At 41.5% G+C, this 21,104-nt stretch overlaps 1 protein-coding gene across 1 annotated transcript in view; it reads left to right on the forward strand.

The window, feature by feature from the left end:
• The window catches only part of LOC124622515 (DNA topoisomerase 3-beta-1), a 125,592-nt gene that overhangs the window by 19,109 nt on the left and 85,379 nt on the right, over positions 1 to 21,104 (forward strand). The window contains exons 4-5 of the mRNA XM_047148238.1: positions 1,753 to 1,920; positions 17,415 to 17,543. Of these exons, the coding sequence (XP_047004194.1) occupies positions 1,753 to 1,920; positions 17,415 to 17,543 (297 nt within the window). The remainder of the gene's footprint in view (positions 1 to 1,752; positions 1,921 to 17,414; positions 17,544 to 21,104) is intronic.

A 21,104-nucleotide genomic window follows, 5' to 3' on the forward strand; every position in this document is an offset into this window, starting at 1 on the left:
GGGACTCATCTGACCAGTTTACGCTTTTCCATTTGTCTAGGGTTCAACTGATCTGCTACCGAAACTCATTAATGCTAAATTTTGCCGCAATGTCTCAACGCATACATTCATCTTACATTCCACATTGATATCTGCAGTTACTTCACACAGAGCTGCTCATCTGTTAGCACTGTCATGTCTACGCAAATGCTGCTGATCTTGGTCATGAAGTGAGGCTGTCAGCCACTGCATTGTCCATGGTGAGAGTTAATGCCTGAAATTTTGTATTCTTGGCACACTCTTGACTACGTGGATCTCGGAGTTTCATAGCGATATCCGAGTTGGACTGTCTCATGTCCACCTATCTTTCCACATTCTGAGTCTTTTAATTCCCATCGTGCAGCCATAGTCATGCAGGTAACCTTTTCACATGAATCACCTGAGTACAAATGATAGCTTTGCCAATGCACTGCCCTTTTATATCTTGTTTACGTGATACTACTGCCATCTGTATGTGAGCACATCACTATGCCATGACTGCTGTTACTTCAATGTAGGAAAGTAAAAGGTAATGAAGAAAGAAATAGTGAGAAGATATGCTCAGACTGTTGAAAGTAACGTAAATTAAGACCAGTTGGGTGGCAAGAATGAAGGACATGTTGTGACTCCAGTTCCCACCTGCGGAGATCTGAGAAGCTGGTGTCTGGGGAAAGAATCCCGATGGTACATGTTGTGAAACAGGCACTGAGGTCATGACTATCAAGTTGTAGATCATATTCTGTAATCATATATTGTGTGTTGCGAGTATACACTCTCAGCCCAAGCCCATTCATCCTAACTGATAATTTGGTAGTAGTCTTGCCAATGTAAAGGGCTGTACAGTGTTTATATAACAGTTGATACATGACTTGTGTTGCTTCACTGGTGGCTCTCCTTTTGATAGTACTAGTGGAGACAGTCACATGGATAGGAGCCATTGGGTAAGTACGTGGGTGCTGAAGAAGATAGGGTTGGACAAAGATAATTTGGAGATTGGGAGGACAGCAAAAGGCTGTTCTAGCTGTGGTGGGCGAAATGTTGGACAGAACGGACCTCATTTCAGGCATGATTTTAGGAAGCCACAGTCATGTCAGAGTGCCTTCCAGTGCTGTTAAAGAGAGAGGTAGCAACATTGGATGCCACATTTGGACATCCCAGGGGACTGCTTGGAAAACTACTAGGTTTATTTAGTGCTGATGTAAGCAGAAGTTTTAAAATCTTTACTAGTACTTTTATTTTACACCTAGTACTTTCACAGTGTGCAAAAGAAAGCATTGTGAATTGTAAAACACACAGGTAAATGTATATTACTGTTTGTTATAATTGCTCAGATGCTTAAGTATTAGATTAATAAGATATTGGAAAATTACAGATAGAATGTGAAAAATTGTTAAGTCAACCTGTCATTAGGCTGTGGAAGCAAGGAGCAGTAAATAGGCCCCTAAGCAAGAGGTTTAACTTAAATAACTCAGTTTTGCGTTTTTTCTCTAGTGCAATGCATAAATGCTCTCTCCCCCCTCCCAGCCCCCCCCCCCCTTCCCTCCCAGTGTGTGTGTGTGTGTGTGTGTGTGTGTGAGAGAGAGAGAGAGAGAGAGAGAGAGAGAGAGAGAGAGAGAGAGAGAGAGAATTTCAAGTATTAACATTCTTTATAGTTATTAGGCAAGAAAACGGATATTCCATGGCAACAGATTTTAATTGTAACCTTGTCAAGTTATTTCTACTTTTATTTTTCAGGTGGTGTACAGAGCACATTTTTCAGCTATAACAGAAAAGGACATCAAAGCAGCAATGTCAAATTTGGGAAAACCAAATGAAAATGAGGCAAAGAGTGTGGATGCAAGGCAAGAACTGGATCTCAGAATAGGATGTTCGTTCACAAGATTTCAAACAAAATTTTTTCAGGTGATGCTCCACTCAACATATCTTATGAAATGAATGCACAGAGAGATATCTGGCACAGGATGTGATGTTATGAACTGGTTTTCAACCCCATCTTTCCTTTTGTTTTCCATTGCCTTTCCATGTAGTGCTTTTGTCCAAAAATTTTGTTTGTTTGTATTTTCAAGTTTTTATGTAACAACTATAGATTTATTTTTGAATGAACATTTCTTTGTGTAAGCTAGTCTACTTTTGATATTTTATATGTTTTGAACAGCTTTTATGTTTTACTTGTGTAAAACACTATTTGTCCTATACTTTTATATCAGTTACTATATTCTTCATTTCCATTTTCAAATAATAACTGCCTTTTTGATATTTCTAATTGTATTATTTGGTATATTCCTTTGTTAATTTCTGATTTTCCATCCTACTTACACTACAGATTCACATATTTTATTTCACTGTACACTGCGGGAAGATTTCTATCAGTTAGGCACAATACCTGGAAGTTCGGTTCCATGATGGGGTCTAGGAACACGAGATAGGAATCAGTGACTGTAAGGCTGTTGCTACATGGTCGTTTATCAGTGGTGGTGAACTGAAAGTTCAGATTGAGGATCTGTTGAACACATCAGTTTCAGTACAATTTGTTATAATAAAATGACAGGAAAAAACATGTTGGTGTTTAATGGCTTTTCATATTTAGTGCTTTTAGAACTATAACTTGAGAGCTACAAAAATATACTGATTCTAGCCACCAGTCCAGCAAATATTTATCCAAAATGCTTCATTTTTGGTATGATTTGTTATAATTACATGTCAGTTAATGACATAATGACAGTTTAAGCCTTGAGGAAGTGGTAAGACGAAAGACATAGTTTTGAAACTGGTGTCTGTTAATTGTAACGTAGTGGATGGAGTCCTGGACTGTGGTGCAAAAGGTTACGCATTCATGTTTTGCTTTCTGTGTACATTTTTTATCCACTTTCATATTTTATAAAAGATTCTGGAACTTTCTTATCTAATTAATACAAATATGCTCTGGAATATTTGATGTTCTGAAAGTATAAGAGCGAGCGAGTTCGATAGTCTGAACATACCAGGAAACATGCACCAGTGAAGTCACTGAACTGCAGGATTGCTGTGTATAGTACTTCCTGATTTACTCTCAGGCCAGTATTTATTCATTCATTCATTCATTCAAACATGTTTCCAGATTTCAGTCCTTTATGAAGATTGTATATGCAAATATGTGTGTGGACACATGCAACCCCCCAGTAATGACTAAATAATGTTTATAATGTGTACTACAGGCAGAACAACACGCATAGCATATAGACAAGGCAGCAAGAGTGTATTTCACTGGAGTTAATGTAACATAAAAAAATAATGGAATAGGATTTAAAGTTCAGGGAGAAGAAATAAAAACTTTGAGGTTTGCTGATGACATTGTAATTCTGTCAGAGACAGCAAAGGACTTGGAAGGAGGATATAAGATGAACATCAACAAAAACAAAATGAGATAATGGAGTGTAGTCAAATTAAATCAGGTGATGCTAAGGAAATCAGATTAGGAAACAAGACACTTAAAGTAGTAGATGAGGTTTGCTACTTAGGCAGCAAAACAACTGATGATGGCCAAAGTAGAGAGGATATAAAATGTATACTGGCAATGGCAAAAAAAGTGTTTCTGAAGAAGATATATTTTTTAACATCAAGTAACGATTTAAGTGTCAGGAAGACATTTCTGAAAGTATTTGTATGGAGTGTAGCCATGTATGGAAGTGAAACATGGATGATAAACAGTTTACATGGAAAGAGAATAGAAGCTTTTGAAATGTGATGCTACAGAAGAATGCTGAAGATTAGATGGGTGAGTCATGTAAGTAAGAGGAAGTACTGAATAGAATTGGGGAGAAAAGGAATTTGTGGCTCAACTTGACTAGCGGAAGGGATTGGTTGGTAGGACTTGTTCTGAGGCATCAAGAGATCATCAATTTAGTATTGGAGGGAAGTGCAGAGGGTAAAAATCTTAAAGGGAGACCAAGAGATGAAAACACTAAGCAGAATCAGAAAGATGTAGGTTGTAGTAGTTATTCAGAGATGAAGACACTCCCACAGGATAGAGCAGCATGGCAAGCTGCATCAAACCAGTCTTCAGAGTAAGGCCAGAACAACAACAACAACAACAACAACATTAAACTGGCAATTTTACACGAGTAAATTTTTGTAAACAAACAGTGTAGTGTGTGTGCCAGCCACTAGAAAGCACTGCAGTTGCAAATTACGGTCAGCACATCCCATGTGATGTACCAACTCATTTCTGAGTGCGCGCCGACCATGATAGGAACCACATTTGTACTTTGTACTTTATGATGAGAAACAATGTTCTATGTGAGGAGAGCTTATGTGATGGGAGGGACAAATCACAGCCCAGTAACTAATATTAGGAGACTACTAGGAAAGCGTAGAGTGTTGCATATCAGAGTCAATTTAAGCTGAGCTATTACTGACAGGTAAAAACTGAACAAAGTTGAAACAAGCATAAAGACAATTTTGTGAGAAATATTTAGTGTGTTTAAAGCAATATCTTATGTACTGATGTGTAAAAAACATTAAAACATATTGATTTTATGTATAATCAGTTGATATAATGAATGTGCCAGTCCAGTTGCATCTTGACTGTTATGGTACTGAGACAAATGATTGATTTGATTTGATTTGAACAGGGAAGCTAAAACAGTATAAGTCTAACTCACCACTGCCCACACCGAAACTAAGTTTATTTTGCTGTACCGCCCCCTGTATATCTAGTAAAGCCAACAAATGCCCTTAAATAGTTTAAGGAGCCCCTCTACCAGTTTTTTGTTAGACACAATTTCTTCAGGGCTAGTTGTCCTGAAGATTCTGTATCTTTTACTCTCCAATGCCATGCATTTGAAGACTAAGTGTAATGCAGTTTCTTCACCCTCATTACAGATCCTACAGTTCCTTTTCCGCTATACCCATTGTGTGTAGGTTTTTTTTTGAAATTCTCATGGCCAGTCATCAGTCCAGTTATGAGTCTGATCTCTTTCCTGTTCAATCCCAGGATTACATAGCTTTTAAAACATGGCTTGGCCATCATTACCTTACCATGTTTTTGTTTACAGACCTTGGTCCAATATCCTACATGCTGTTTCCTAAGCCAGTTCCATACTTCTAATTTGATCATAGCCTTGGTGATTGTCAGGACAGGTTCCGGTCCAATAAATGGAGTTGTTGCCCCCATCCTAGCCAATCTGTTGGCTTGTTCATTGCCACAGATCCCTGAGTGGCAAGGGACCCACACTAGGTTTACCCTTTTGCTTCCTCCTAGCCCCACCAGAGCCCATTGGCATTCTGCAACAATCTTAGCTCTTGTTGCAGGAACTGCCAATGATTTCAGGGCTACCTGACTGTCTGAGTAGACGTAGATGCTATGATGCTTGTAGCACCTACGCATATTCTCCTCCACACATGCCCTGATAGCAGTAATTTCAGCTTGGAATACAGAGGCCAGTTTTCTGAAAAAGATGATGCCCTCCAGTCTTGGCTGAACCCCATACACCCGTGCCCCATCGCCGTGGTCTATTTTTGACCCCTCAGTGAACGAAACGATGTCCCCCGTACGGTCTCGAACTGTTTTTTCCCACTGCTCCCTGCTTCCAATTATTATATTGTAAGGCTTTTCAAAGCAGTTGGGGGTTATTATATAGTTGGCAGGCATTTCCCCAGCCATTCCTACATTTACCTCACTCACTATGTTAGTGTGTGATTCTGGTTATCCGAATGAGACCCAGTTTTTGCCAGTTTTAAGTCTGTTTGCCCCAGCTGCTGCCTCCATCTTGACCCAAAGGTGTAGTGGAGGCATGTCTAGCATGGCTTCCTTTCCAGCAGTTGGTGTGCTGCTAATTCTGCCTGTTACGGCTAAGCAGGCCAATCTGCACCTTAGCAAGATCCTTAGCTGCAACCAATAGGAAATCCTAGGTCTGACTACTGTGGTGTATATCCAGTGCATACCCCTGGGGATTAGGCCCCAGTTTTTGCCACAAGCCCTTCTAGTACTCACTAGAGTACTTTTTGCCATGGAGAATTACTCTTAATGTGAGGGCTCCAAGTTAGCTTCTCATCTAAGGTTACCCCTAGATATTTCACTATCCCCTTCACAGGTAGAGTTTCATTGAAGAGCTTTAGATTCCAACTTGAGTGTTGAATATGTCTCTTCGTTAATGACACCACAACAATATTCTTAGGATTAACCCTCAGATCCTGTTTAACACACCAATTGTGCACAATGTCCAAACCTTCCTGTGCCATATTTCTAACTGTGTCAGTAAATTTGCCAAGTATTTCTATGACAAGGTCATTTGCATATCCTTGGCAGGAGCATTGTCTGGAATTAAATTCCTCAATGAGTTCGTTCACCACTAGATTCCACGATAGAGGGGACAGAACTTCTCCTTGTGGGCTGCCTCTAGTGGTGTTAATTACCATCTTTTCATTCATCATGGTATCCTCCACCTTCCTTCCACTAAGCATGGCCCTGGTTCACCTGCATATAGTGGTCCCCAGGTCAGGCACCTTTGCTGCCCTTACCATGGAATCGAAGGTTGTGTTACTGAAGGCCCCATCGATATCCAGGAAGATGCAGAGGGCTATTTCTTGGAAGTGAAGTGCTTTCTCCACCTTCCCAATGAGTTGGTGGAGAGCTGTCTCACATGATTTACCTGGTTGATATGCGTGTTGGTTTGAATGTAGAGGAGCCCTACTTAGCCTCCTCTTCCCAACATATACATTAACCAGTTTTTCCAACATTTTGAGAATGGAGGAGGACAGACTGATTGGTCTCATATCCTTAGCCTTGGTATGATCAGTTCTCCCCAGCTTTGGAATGAAGACAACCTTCACTGCCCTCCAATCATTTGGAATGATTCCTACTGCTAGGCTAACCCTGAATAGCCTGCATAGGACTCTTATGAGCTTCTCTCCTGCCTGTTGCAGGAGAGCTGGAAAAATTCCATCTGGGCCAGGTGACTTGAACGATTGGAATGTTCCCACCGTCCATTGGATTTTATTAAAGTTCACACACTCCTTGGCCGATTCCCATTCCTCTCTTCGAGTGCCTGAGAACCGATGTCTCTTCTGGATCACATTCTGGTCTTTGTTGTCAGGCAGAGCATATTGAGGAAAGTGAGTTTTGAGGAGCAGTTCCAGCATCTCATGTGCTGTCTTTGTATATGCCCCATCCTCCTTCCTCAACGTACCTCCTGGATTGGTTGGTACTCCAGTATCATGTGAAGTCTGGCTTGTGCAGCTGTGCTCTCCACTTCCTCACAGAATGTCTTCCAGGATGCCTCCTTTGCTTGTCTGATTGCAAGATTGTAGTTGACAAGGGCCTCACGATATTCAGCCCATTGTCCTTTACATCTTGCAACATTAAACAGTCTCTGTACCTATTTTCTTGGCATTTCCAAGTTGTTATTCCACCAAGGCACACTCCTATTTGTGCACTGCTTGGTGATTGTGCAGTTGTCCTGATATGTGGTCACTATGGCAGAGGTAACAGCCTCTGCTATTTCTTCAAATTCTACTGGATTCCTTATTATGGTTTTAATTTCCGATAAGCCTAAATCAAGGGTTCTCCTATATGTCTCCCAGTCTGTTTTCCTGGAATTCCTGTAGATTTTAGTCTGTCTGATTCCCATTTCAACCTTGAATTTAAAGTACATGTGTCCCATGAAGATGGCTCTAACACCACATGCCACTGTTTGACATATCTGCCCATCATCATGGAACTAAAGGTTATGTCAATTACTTCTTCCCTTCTGCTATTCCTGAATGTAGGTTCATTGCACCTATTTAGGCCCTCTAAGTTGTTAGCTAAAAGAAATTCAAGAAGGTACTCATCTCTACTGTTGGTGTCCTTGCTGCCCTACGCTAGGTTGTGGGCATTGGCGTCGCATCCCACCAGCAGTTGGTCACATTGCTGACGGCAAGTCTCTACCAGGAGGTGAGCTGTCTTCGTAAGGAAGGTATGCTGAGGCCAAAACAATTTCACTTGTGATATCTCACACTGCTGCATTTTAATGGTCATTACACCCATAGAGCAGAAATCCATCATTGGCATGATAGAAATTCCATTTCTTACATAGATGAATGTTCTGGAGTTTCTTAGATTTCTAGCATAAATCAGCTTACCTCGAGTGCCACCGAGGCCCGATACACCCCCTTTAAAGAAATAGGGTTCTTGTATCAGGACCACATCCACTTCCTGCCTCTCCAGGCAGCAACTCAGGACAGCAGAGGCTCCTTTACTGTACTGCAGATTAATCTGCAGCATCTCGAGTCTCCAGCTTGCTGCCGTCTTTGAGAACCCTGACGGTAACCTGCGAGAACCCTAAAAACAATTTCAGGTCCTGCTCACTCATCGCCTTCAAGGACTTCTCTCCGTCCACTACCAGGGTTCGTCCTTCTGGTGCAGCCTTCTGGTGGATCACTCTCCAATCTTCTGTTGAGACTTTGGGTTCTGGTCCCCTATTTTCCTGAATAGAGTCTTAGGAGAGACTTCCTTAAGAGTCTTTGGTACCAATATTGATATCTTTGCACTCTTAAGAAGCTTCGCTGCCGTCTTAACCAGCAGCTTTGCTTCTTCCCATGGGGGTATCATGGGCACCTTGTCCTTGAGCCATTTCACCATGTGCACCCCCTCACAGACAAAAATTAGGGCACCACGATCTAGATAGACCGTCCTGAATTTGGTTCCTGGGCCAGCATCCCCCTCCTCCAAATCTTTTCAAAGAGGGCCATCTGTACTAGTTTCTCCTGCTGCGAAGTGGTGGCCACCAGTGGATAGCCTCCCTGGATAACTGCCATCCTAAAAACCGAGACTGCAGTATTATAGGTCTGTTTCCCTGTTTCTTGCCTCGGTTTTTTCTGGACTTGCTTATCCAGGGAGGAGGGAGTCTTTGATTCCTCCCTTATCCGCTTGCTACCTGTCTTTGACGCAGTGGGGGTCTGCGTATCCCCTTCAACCTGAGATAGTTTCTTCCTGGGGGGTCTTAGGTTCAATCCCTTTAATTCCTTCCACTTGTCTTAGGAAGCCATTCTTTCCCTTCCTTTTTCCTCTGATCCCTGAGTAGTTTCCTCCTCTGGGTCCCAGACAAGCCTTTGATCTTAATCTGGTCTAGCTTCTTGGTTACAGTTGCCACTTCTGGCTCAGGTCTAGACCCTGATTCAGTAGTGGGAATGCCTTCCATTGGTACTGACCCCGATGTTTGGATATTTGAGGTCTCAATTTGCCCCTCAGTTTGTTTTTCTTTGTTTTCTTTAGTCGTGTCCATATTGGTCCCACAAGGTTTGGGGATCTACAAGGTCCACACCACCAATACACCGCTCGGTGTAAGGATACTTACTCAGGGAGGTTGCCTGGTATCCCTGACTCTCCATTTGCGACACATCTTCCCATGTGCCTTGCACCCCATGGCACAGATTGCATCACACCTTGGGTTGGGTCGTGGAGTTGGGTAGGACAGGAGTGGATAGGGACAATGGGACAGTCTTAGTCTGATCCATCGGCTGAGGCCTTTCCGGCAGTAGGTCCTCCACCTTCGGCATAGCCCTCAGCTTCACATGGGTACACAAACCTCTCCACCTGCACGGACAGTGCTTTGTGAAGTTGGTGTCCCCCAGAGAGGGAGACATGATGATAGAAGGAAGCTCAATAGACCTATCTCCTTGACTTAAATTTTTCAAGGAATTGTGAAAATTTTATTGTAGTCACATTTGATGATTGCCATGAAGACCAAATAATTCCTTTCCATGTGCCAAACATGATTCCCACAAGCACAGATTGTGTGAAACCCAACTTGCTTTGTTCATTAATGAGATCCAGAAGGCATGACACAGTACTCAGGTTGATGCCATGTTTCTTGAATTCCAGAATCTAATAAGTAACAGCAGTTGATATTCCTGTATGGAGCAATACATAAAATAAGGGAAAAGCAACCACTTACCTATTGTGGACTGATTTGTGGAGCACAGTGACATGTAACAGGAAACAGCATTTGTTTCACACCATTGCCTAATGAACAGAATACAGACTGGCAGAATACTGGAACAAATGCACAATCGGTCTGAAGTTTTCCTAGCAAACAGAAGTCAGTATATCATTCTTAGCAGGAGACTTTATCAGAATCAGAGGTAGCATCCGGCATATCTCAGGGTACTGTGACAGTTTAACCCCTATTCACTACATATCTTTCATGTGAACTTTTTGTGTGCTTCAACTTTTCCGTGTTTTTATTTATGTTTTCTCTTTTCTGCTCACTTCTTTTGCTACTGTACACATTAGATTGATTTCACTCCTATGTAAACAATATTGCCTATTTCTTTATAATGCTGTATTCTTCCATAGTTTTTCTTTACAAAATAATTTCGACCATTACCTGTATAAATTTCACTTCAGTTACTTTATGTTCAGGATAATGTAATCATATCTTTATTCTGAACTGTCATGAAGTGACAGAGACAAAAATGACAATCCTTGGAACCTATAATTCAGAAAGAGGTCCAAATGGATGCAAGTTGCAGCAGTTGCACTGAGATATGAGATGGAGAGACTTGCTCAGGATAGGATAGTGTGGAGAGTTACATCATGAAGCCAGTTTTTGGACAGAAGACCATAACACAACTATGACAAATTGTAGAATCTTTTCTGATTTTTTTTTTTTTTTGAAGTGATGCGATAAACAATCTATTTGTTTCCAGATTTTAAAATTTAATTTGTGTGTGTATTGTTCTGTGTAGCTTTTATTTTTGATGAACAATGGAAAATCCAGGTTGTAATAACTCCAATAAAAGACCTTCTTCCAAAGTTGAAAACACACACACACACACACACACACACACACACACACACACACACACGCGTGCGCGCGACCACTGTCTCTGGCCACTGAAGTCTGACGAATGTTCTAAACTGCCTCATCTTTGTTCTCTTGTTAGTTGTTACCATAATTAAGAAGTTTTCTTATTTATTATACTTGTTTGTATGTATGAGCATATTTCTCTACTTTCAGCTCTGGTGGATACTTTTCTTGATATTTGTTAAAAAAAAATTTGAAATCCGCTTCAAAATGCTTTCATTCCTGAAAATTAATATTTTGGCTCAATACTCTTCAGGACAGTAGTTTAAATGGAAAGAAACATCTAGCTTTCAGTGTATCTGTTTCACAGTAAAGATGCACGTTTTGAGTTTCGTCCAATGATTTTTTGTTTCTAAATTGTAATCAAGAATTTTAGTCTTCGTAAGGAATTAATAACTCAACTATATATTAAAGCTATTCCTTTAATTTAATCATCTTTGTGTTTGGAAATTTCACTGAAAAACGAAAATCTTGTGGAAGATAGTAGGCTACTTATTATCAGGCAGTGATTCAAATTCCCTGCCCAGGCCAAGTATTGATGTGGAAGACAGTTCAGAGATACTCGGGCCATGGACTCTGGCTGCAGCTCGCTCCCAAATGAGGGGCCGCTGCACTTGCAAATGTGCCCTTTAAATACTGTGGCCTCATAGTTGCCATTTAGTCTCAGTAGTTCATCGAGGTATGTGCCATAGGTTGGTAGGATGGTTGACTTTGGCTGTGTTACATTTTTGATTTGGATTGTTCCCTGGACTTTGTGGTTAGCTTATGACTGAAATTCGTTTCTGGCTACCTGCTCAGTTCGTGAACTCTGATGCCATCAACCTCAGGAACCACTCATTTATTTAACCATTATTTGCATTGCCGCCAGTGTGAGTGATCATAAACTGTGTTCTAACTATGCAGCATAGGAGTGAATAGTGGCAACTAGGACTTTTATGTCCATGCAACTATTTCAGTGGAGCATGGATCCTGAGTTTGTAAAGTTGTGACAACAGTAATTGCAGCTGCAACAGCAACAACACCTGCAGCAACAGCAACCGAAAGAAAAGCAGTGGGAATTTCAGTAGCAGCAACAGCGACAGCAGCAGTGGCATGAACAGTCGTGGAAATTGCAAAAGTGACAGGAGAAATTGCTGTTACAACTACTGCAAAACCAACAGTAATCTGCTGCTGTATCTTCATCTCTCACTCCACCACTCATTTGCTTTGATGAGGCAAATGTGAGTTGGGAGGCCTGTTTATATCATTTTGTACTTCACTGTCAAGCAAGTTACTTAATTCACCCAGAACATTAGCATGCACCATTATGGTCGTAAAGTAATATAGTGTATGAAGGTGCAGAAAGTATGGTACTATCGGACCCCAGTAGTGTTTCTGATGTTTGTAGGTTGCTGAATGACTGTTACGGTCACCAAACCCACATAGTTGCAGTTTGGCTCAAATTTAATAAATATGTTAAGCGTGTATGCAGTCCTATGCCACGTGGGCTGTCGACTTTTAAGGCTTGGTATGCAAGTGTGATTTTTACTGTAAATAGTGTGCCACATCAAGTGCAGAATTATTAATCCATGATGTCATTATACATGTCTCTCCTGACAGAGCAGTTAGTGTGAAGGCTTTAGTCATCTGACCCATTCCTGAACAATGGAAAAAAATTTCCAAAACTCATGAAGTAATAGCTTTATTTGCCATCTGCATGTCCCAAATTGAGTGGAAGCTCCAACAACAGATTTCTCCCCAGGATTGTCGAAGAGTCCCAGAAAAGTCTGTGCTATCGAATCATGTCCAGTGTGTGGCTCACAGCATAATTGTCATTGCCATTTCCGTGACATCACCTGTTTTGCATGCTGCAAACCAGGGCACCTAGTGTCTGCCTCAGCCAGTGTATGGCAACAAAGGCTCTCAGTGTGCTGCACTTTATCTGGCCAGTTCCTATAATGGTACTAGATAGGATGCAGAAGCTCATGTTGCAGCTGGGAGTTAATGGATCAGTATCAGATTTGCAGTTGTTCACAGGCACAGCCATGTATCTGATTAATGTGGGTATGTGTTGGCACATCGGCTTCCTGCAGCTGCAGTGCCGTCAGTACAGAGTGGTGGCATAAAATAGACAATTGATTTTGTTGTGGGGTCTGATCACAATCCACGCGAAGTATAACAATGTAGCTTGACAATCCTGCTATTAGTCAACACTTGGACAACACCTAAAATTTGTGGCATAGATGCTTTTGAAATACAAGCAACTGTTTGAACCTAGTTGTTGTTGTTGTGGTCTTCAGTCCTGAGACTGGTTTGATGGAGCTCTCCATGCTACTCTATCCTGTGCAAGCTTCTTCATCTCCCAGTACCTACTGCAACCTACATCCTTCTGAATCTGCTTAGTGTATTCATCTCTTGGTCTCCCTCTACGATTTTTACCCTCCACGCTGCCCTCCAATGCTAAATTTGTGATCCCTTGATGCCTCAAAACATGTCCTACCAACCGATCCCTTCTTCTAGTCAAGTTGTGCCACAAACTTCTCTTCTCCCCAATCCTATTCAATACCTCCTCATTAGTTATGTGATCTACCCACCTTATCTTCAGCAGTCTTCTGTAGCACCACATTTCGAAAGCTTCTATTCTCTTCTTGTCCATACTAGTTATCGTCCATGTTTCACTTCCATTCATGGCTACACTCCATACAAATACTTTCAGAAACGACTTCCTGACACTTAAATCTATACTCGATGTTAACAAATTTCTCTTCTTCAGAAACGATTTCCTTGCCATCGCCAGTCTACATTTTATATCTTCTCTACTTCGACCATCATCAGTTATTTTACTCCCTAAATAGCAAAACTCCTTTACTACTTTAAGTGTCTCATTTCCTAATCTAATTCCCTCAGCATCACCCGATTTAATTTGACTACATTCCATTATCCTCGTTTTGCTTTTGTTGATGTTCATCTTATATCCTCCTTTCAAGACACTGTCCATTCCGTTCAACTGCTCTTCCAAGTCCTTTGCTGTCTCTGACAGAATTACAATGTCATCGGCGAACCTCAAAGTTTTTACTTCTTCTCCATGAATTTTAATACCTACTCCGAATTTTTGTTTTGTTTCCTTTACTGCTTGCTCAATATACAGTTTGAATAACATCGGGGAGAGGCTACAACCCTGTCTCACTCCTTTCCCAACCACTGCTTCCCTTTCATGCCCCTTTCATGAACCTAGTTATATGTGCAATATAAGCAGTTGTTTGAACCTAATGTAGGTTGTTCAACAGGTTTCCAAGCCCATGTATCCTCAAAGCAATCAGCATTGCCTAAGATCTTTGAGCGCATCCAGTGTCTTTCGGCATGCACAGTTGAGTTAAAATCGAATGACATGGACTGCAAAGTATGGGAGTAATATCACTGGTAATGTTTAGCCAGTGGGCAATGCCTGGGGTCATAGCTGATAAATCAAATGGATAACATACAATTTGTGGTATATTGTTAATGCACAAACAAAAACAAATGTTGACCTGCATCCAGTTGCTAGGCTGGAGGAATTGTTGATTAAATTGGTTGGGAGCCATTGTTTTCCAGAGAGAGCTCTCACTGATGCCTGCTTTCAGTTACCTGTAGGTGACCGGACAAAACAGTTCATGCCATTTGTCATTAGGGGTTGCAGGCACTTCCATGATATTTCAGATACTTTGAACAGCTCATTAAAGGTATTTCCATTGGTTTTATTTACTTAGGTGGCACATTAATTACTGGGCCCATGTGGAGCAGCACCTGTATGTTCTACAGATTTTGTTTGAGAGGCTTGAAACCCGTGGTTTTTGTTGTTGGCTTGACAAATGTAGTTTCTTGGAGCCAAGTGTAAAGTACCTGGGGTGTATATTAGGTAAAGAAGGGCTCATACCAACATGAATCACTAATATAACATGTCCCAAGAACCTCAAAGAACTACAGGCATTCCTTTGCAGTCAGCACCATGTCAGGAAACTTCCTTGCAAATTAAAAACTGCCTCAGGTCAGCCCATTGTTTAGCAATATTCCATACAGGCAGACACTTAACACTTGCCACTGCTGTAGTGGTTTATGACTTAGGTACAGTGGTGTCCCACAGATATGTCAGTGGCACAGAACAGCCCATTGCTTTTGCATCAAAAACATGAAATATGACACAGAGAAATTATTTGCAAATTGAGGAATAGGTGTCGGCAGTCATATTCATCAAGAAGTTTCACCTATATCTCTGTGATACAGAGTTTCATCTGATCACCAGTCACAAGCCCATCATTTTGCTACTTGGTACCCATTCAAAACTTCCTGATAATATGGCTCAGTGGCTGCAACAGTGGACATTGTTCCGAAATTACTACACCTATGATATCTGTCATTGACCTATCATGCAGTACTCAAATGCAGTGACATGCAGTGAGGCCCAGATGTAGAGTTTGACAAGCATAAAGTATTGTGTTGTCTTAAATGCAAATCAGCGTCACACCCTTGACGAATTCCTGTTTATGGTAGCAACAAAAACGACCTAGTGCGCTGCTCTGCAGAGTGTTGTCTGCTGCATGGCAGGGTTGGCCAGAGCACTTGCCTAAGGGCACTGACCATGCGTGGCCCACCTGTTTTTCATAATGATACAGGCTTTTGTCACTGATGGTGTCATATTGTTAGCTATGGATGATTCTCAATGCCGTGTGGTAGTTTCTACCATGCTCCACCATGCATACTGAAGCTCCTCCACTCTGCACATTGGGGAATGTGCTGAATGAAGGTAATAGTGGGACACCCCATGTACTGGCCTGTTGTTGATGCAACCCTACAATATAACATCTAGAACTGCCTCGTGTGCACCTACAGTCAATCTGCTCCTGCACAATTTCTCAATCCTTGGCCACACCCTGACTAACCCTGGCAAAGAGTGCATGTTGGTTTCTCTGGATCACGTCCAAGTGCAGTGCAATTGCTAGTTGTTGATACCCTCTCTGACTTCCCATATGGGGCAAGGTTGGCTACGACCCCCGCAGCAGTTACCATCTGTGCCCTCTCCATTACATTTGCAATAGAGGGGGTACCTCCGAACCTGGTTTTCACAACAGTTCGTGGTTAACAGCATTTGCATTTCAGAATTTTTTTCAGTGCAGCAGTTTGGAGCACCTGACCACTACTCCTTTCCGTCTCTTGTCCAATTCAGAAGCTGAGCAGATGATCAGGACCTTCAAAACACAGATGTAATAGGTAACGACGGCAGTTGCACTAGGTAACGACGGCAGCTGATTCTTGGGAAGCACTCACAGGATTCCTTGCCACATAATGGGCTCATCCCCTATGAATGAAGGTTGCTCAGACCTCTGCTATGCCTGAATGCCTGACTCAGTGGACACACCACCCACATACATTTCCCATGGGCTCCCACTTTGGGCTCACACTTCCAGCTGGGACGCTGGGTGGACCCAAGATGTAGGTGTCAGCAGTAGTGGGTGGCAAATATTTGAGGCTGTGGCCAGCCAGGAGCATCTAATCATGCATTGAAATTGGCTCTGACTGCAATGATACGTACAAGCCCCACCCCTCATCCCCCTCGGCTATCGGCTGGGCAACAAAGCCCATTCCAAGGCTGCTTAATAGCCTGCCTATTAGTGCTGAAGCCTCCACCCTTGTGTTACACATCACACATCAACAGAGGGTTGACATTGATGAGTGATGGAAGCCAAGTCAAACCTCTAAACCAGTTCCAGCTCTCACTAACACCAGTGACCCTGTAACCGCGTAATTATCTGTGTGGAAACATTTTCAAACTAAAGAAGTGTGCCTGTGGAGGCTGAACTATCATCGCCATTGCCAACGTGGCTGGCACCCACTCCCCTGCACCACAGAACTGATCGATCATGTTGAGAAATTACTGCGGCAGCCTTTTTTGGGGTTTCTACATCTCTGTCCCCTTCCATGATGAAGTCAGCTCAGGACAAGCAATTTCTGACATGGGGGATATTCAGTATCTGACAGTGATTTGGATTCCCCACCTAGCCCAACTCTTGATATGGAGGACAGGCCAGAGATACTTGGGGTATATACTCTGGCCACAGCTTGCTCCTGCATGATGTACTGCTGCAGGTGGAAGCATATCACATGGGACTGTCCACTGGCATGAGAGTGCCTGTACATATTGCCACTCTGAAGTTGCCAGTTCGTCTCACTAGTTCATTGAAGCCTTAGACACATACCATAGGTTAGTATAGTGTTTGACATAGCCTGTATTATGTTTTTGATTTGGATTGTTCCCTGGACTGTTTGTGTGCTTATGATGGTTTTTGTTATGCTCTGGACTTTGTTTCTGGCTAGCCAGTCACTTTATGGGGTCTACTGTTATGGACCTCAGGAACTGCCTGTTTGTTTCACTGCTCTCTGTATTATCACCTGCCTAAGTGATCATCAACTGTGTTCTAGTTATAAAGAGTAGGGCAGAACATGTCATTTGTGTTCATTGCCTATATATTCTCACTGCATTGGATTTTGTTAGGGCACAGTAGTATTTACTATTTGTTTATGACAAATTGGATATTTTTATGTTTTTGTTTTTCACAGGGAAAGTATGGTGACCTAGATGCTTCTACTATTTCCTATGGTCCTTGCCAAACACCTACATTAGGATTCTGTGTTCAGAGGCATGATGAAATCCAAACATTTAAACCAGAACCATATTGGGTGCTTGTGGTAAGCTATGAATTTCTGTTTATTATCTATAAACTTTGGGCTAAATTTCTGAGGATGTAAAAGTAGCTTTTGTTAATGGTGGTCTCTAACTTAATATCTGTCAGACAGTGACTGACTGTGTGTGTGTGTGTGTGTGTGTGTGTGTGTGTGTGTGTGTGTGTGAGAGAGAGAGAGAGAGAGAGAGAGAGAGAGAGAGAGAGAGAGAGAGGAGAGAGAGGGGGGAGGGTTATGAGAGGGAGGGTAGGTTAACCATAAAATGACTTTGTTCTTATTTTTGTAGAAATAATCAGAAAATACTGGCAACATTCATGATAGAAGTTCACTACATCATTGCTGGAATAGTTAACTGAAGCAATGTTGACAAACAGACAACTTTATATACTTGAAAATATGTAGCTTTCAAGAAAGCATGAAAGTGATGTGTTGGCAGAAGAGCGAACACCGCGTTGCTAGAGGAGGCCGAAATGCACGCGTTTAAGCTCACGCAGACTGGCGTGAGGTCTGGAACAAGGTAAAGTAATTATAGTAGCCAAAAATAGTACATAGCTTCTGGAATACTTAACTTTAATCCATAATTGGAGAACATCGCTCTTGATGATACATAATTACAATCTCAATATAAACTGGTAATGGCGCCTTGCTAGGTCATAGCAAATGACGTAGCTGAAGGCTATGCTAACTATCGTCTCAGCAAATGAGAGCGTATTTGTCAGTGTAGCATCACTAGCAAAGTCGTCTGTACAACTGGGGCGAGTGCTAGGATGTCTCTCTAGACCTGCCGTGTGGCGGCGCTCGGTCTGCAATCACTGACAGTGGCGACACGCGGGTCCGACTTATACTAACGGACCGTGGCCGATTTAAAGGCTACCACCTAGAAAGTGTGGTGTCTGGTGGTGACACCACAGAAAGCTACGTATTTGACTACTTCAGAGCCATACATGTTGCGTGGTCACCTCCCCCTAATGAACCATGGACCTTGCTGATGTGAGGTGGTTTGTGTGCCTCAATGATACAGATAGCCATGTTACGAGGAGAGGCCAGACTAACCCGTGGTTCCTGAAGAGAGGCAACAGCCTTCTCAATGGCTGCAGGATGACTGACTGCTCTGGCCATGTAACATTAATCAACATGTTGTTGCTGCGCTGGTAATATAAACATCTGAAAGCAGGGCAAACAGCTCTGCCGTATGGCTTAATGGTGAAAGCGTCCTCTTGAGTAAAATATTCCGAAGGTAAAATAGTCACTCCTTTGAATCTCTGGTTGGGGCCTCCTCAGGAGCATGTCATCATCGGGAAAAACAAGACTATAATTATACTTTTCAGAATACAGAATGTTAGATCCGTAAATCTGATAGGTATGTTAGATAATTTAAAAAAAAAGAAAGTGGATAAGTTGTAACTTGTTATCAGCACAGAATCAGATAGGGGTAATGCAGTAGTAAGCTTAATAATGAATAAGAAAATAGGAATATGATATCCTACTATGAACAGCATAGTGAATGCATTATCATGGCCAAGATAGAAGTGAAGGCAACACCCATAAAAGTTGATATGCCAAATAGCTCTGCAGGTGATGAAGAGATTGAAGGAATGTATGGTGAGATAAAGGAAGCTACTCAGAGACTTGAAGGAGGTGAAAACTTCATTGTGAAGGGTGGGGAAATGAAGAGAGGGAAAAATAGGAGGGAAGCATGGGCTGGGGGAACAGAATGTAAGAGCAAGCCACCTGGTAGAATTCTGCACAAAGCACAATTTAATCATTGTTAACATTTGCTATAAGAATCATGAAAGATGGTTGTATACTTGAAGGAGACCTAGGGACACTGGAAGGTTTCAAATTGATTATGTAATGCTAAGACAGTGATTTTGAGATCACATTTTAAAATGTGACTTTTGCAGTGGCTATGGTGTACTGTGAACAGAATTTATTGATTGTGAATTGCAAACTGAAACTGAAGAAATTGTGAAAAGGTAGGAATTTAAGGAAATGAGACCTGGAAAAATTCAAGGAAACAGAAGTTGTTGAGTGTTTGAGAGGGATTGATATGCAGTATTGGGCTGAAAGAAGTAAGGAATGGAACAGAAAACAAATGAGTAGCTTTAAGAGATGAAATAAGGAAGGTAGCAGGAGGTCACATAAGTAAACAGACAAGGCCCAGTATAAACTGATGAAAAGAAAAAGGCAACAAATGAAGCAGGCAGAAGGGAATACAGACACGAAACTGAGAGAAAGAGCAAAATGTCTAAGCAGGAAAGGGTAGGGGGAAAATGCAGGGCTGTAGAAGGATACATAACTAGAGGGAAGGATTGATGCTACTTGTAGGAAAATTTGAGAGACCTGTTGGGAAAACAGAATATCAAGAACTCATTTGGCCAGCCAGTACTAAACAAAGAAGGGAAAGCTAAACGTTAGAACAAATATTTAGGAGCACCTTCATAAAGGAGAACACATCTGAGGGCAATATTATACAATGAGAAGAAGAAGTAGATGAAGATAGGATATGAGATACGATACTGTGCGAAGAAATTGACAGAGCACTTGAAGATGTGAGTGAAAACAAGGTATAATTGAGATCCTCGGGAGAGCCAACCATGACAAAATTATCCCACCCAGTTTACAAGATACAAGACAGGCAAAGTACCTTCAGACATCAGGAAGAATGTAATAATTCAAATTCATGACAGGTATGAATACTACTGAACCATCAGTCTAATAAGTCATGGTTTCAAAATATTTACCTGAATTGTTTACAGAAGAGTGGAAAAAGCTGATAGAGTCCAAAATTGGCAGAGATGAGTTCAGTGTTTGAGAAATGTAGCAATACACCAGGTAATACTGACAGTTAAGTATCTGGCAGAGGTTCATCGAACCATCTTCACAATAATTCTCTATAATTGTAATCTCACACAGTGCGTGGAAGAAACGAACTCCTATATCTTTCCATCTGAGCTATGTTTTCCCTTATTTTATTATGATGGCCATTTCTCCCAATGTAGCCTAGGTCAACATCAACAAATTATTTTTTCATTCGGAGGGGAAAGTTGGTGATTGAAATTTCGTTAGAAGATTCTGCTGAAACGAAAAACGCCTTTGTTTTAATTATATCCACCCCAAATCCTGTATCATTTCAGTGACCCTCTGTCCCCTATTTCATGATAATACAAAATGTGCTGCCCTTCTTAGAACTTTCTCTGTGTACTCCATTAATCCTGTCTTGTAAGGATCCCACATCGCCACAGTACTCTAAAAGAGGATGGACAAGTATAGTGCAGGCAGTCTCTTAAGTAGATCTGTTACATCTTCTAAGTATTCTGTTTATAAAACACAGTCTTTCTTTGCCTTTCCCACAACATTTTCTGTGTGTTCTTTCCAATTTAAGTTGTTCATAATTGTAGTTTCTAGGTATTCAGTTGAATTTACGGCCTTTAGATTTGACTGATTTATCATTTAACCTGTGTTCAACAGATTCCTTTTAGCACCCATGTGGATGACCTCACACTTTTCATTATTTAGGGTTGATTGCCAATTTTTGCACGATACGGGTATATTTCCTAAACTGTT

The sequence above is a fragment of the Schistocerca americana genome, chromosome 7 (assembly GCF_021461395.2).
Source record: "Schistocerca americana isolate TAMUIC-IGC-003095 chromosome 7, iqSchAmer2.1, whole genome shotgun sequence".
Lineage (NCBI taxonomy): Eukaryota > Metazoa > Arthropoda > Insecta > Orthoptera > Acrididae > Schistocerca > Schistocerca americana.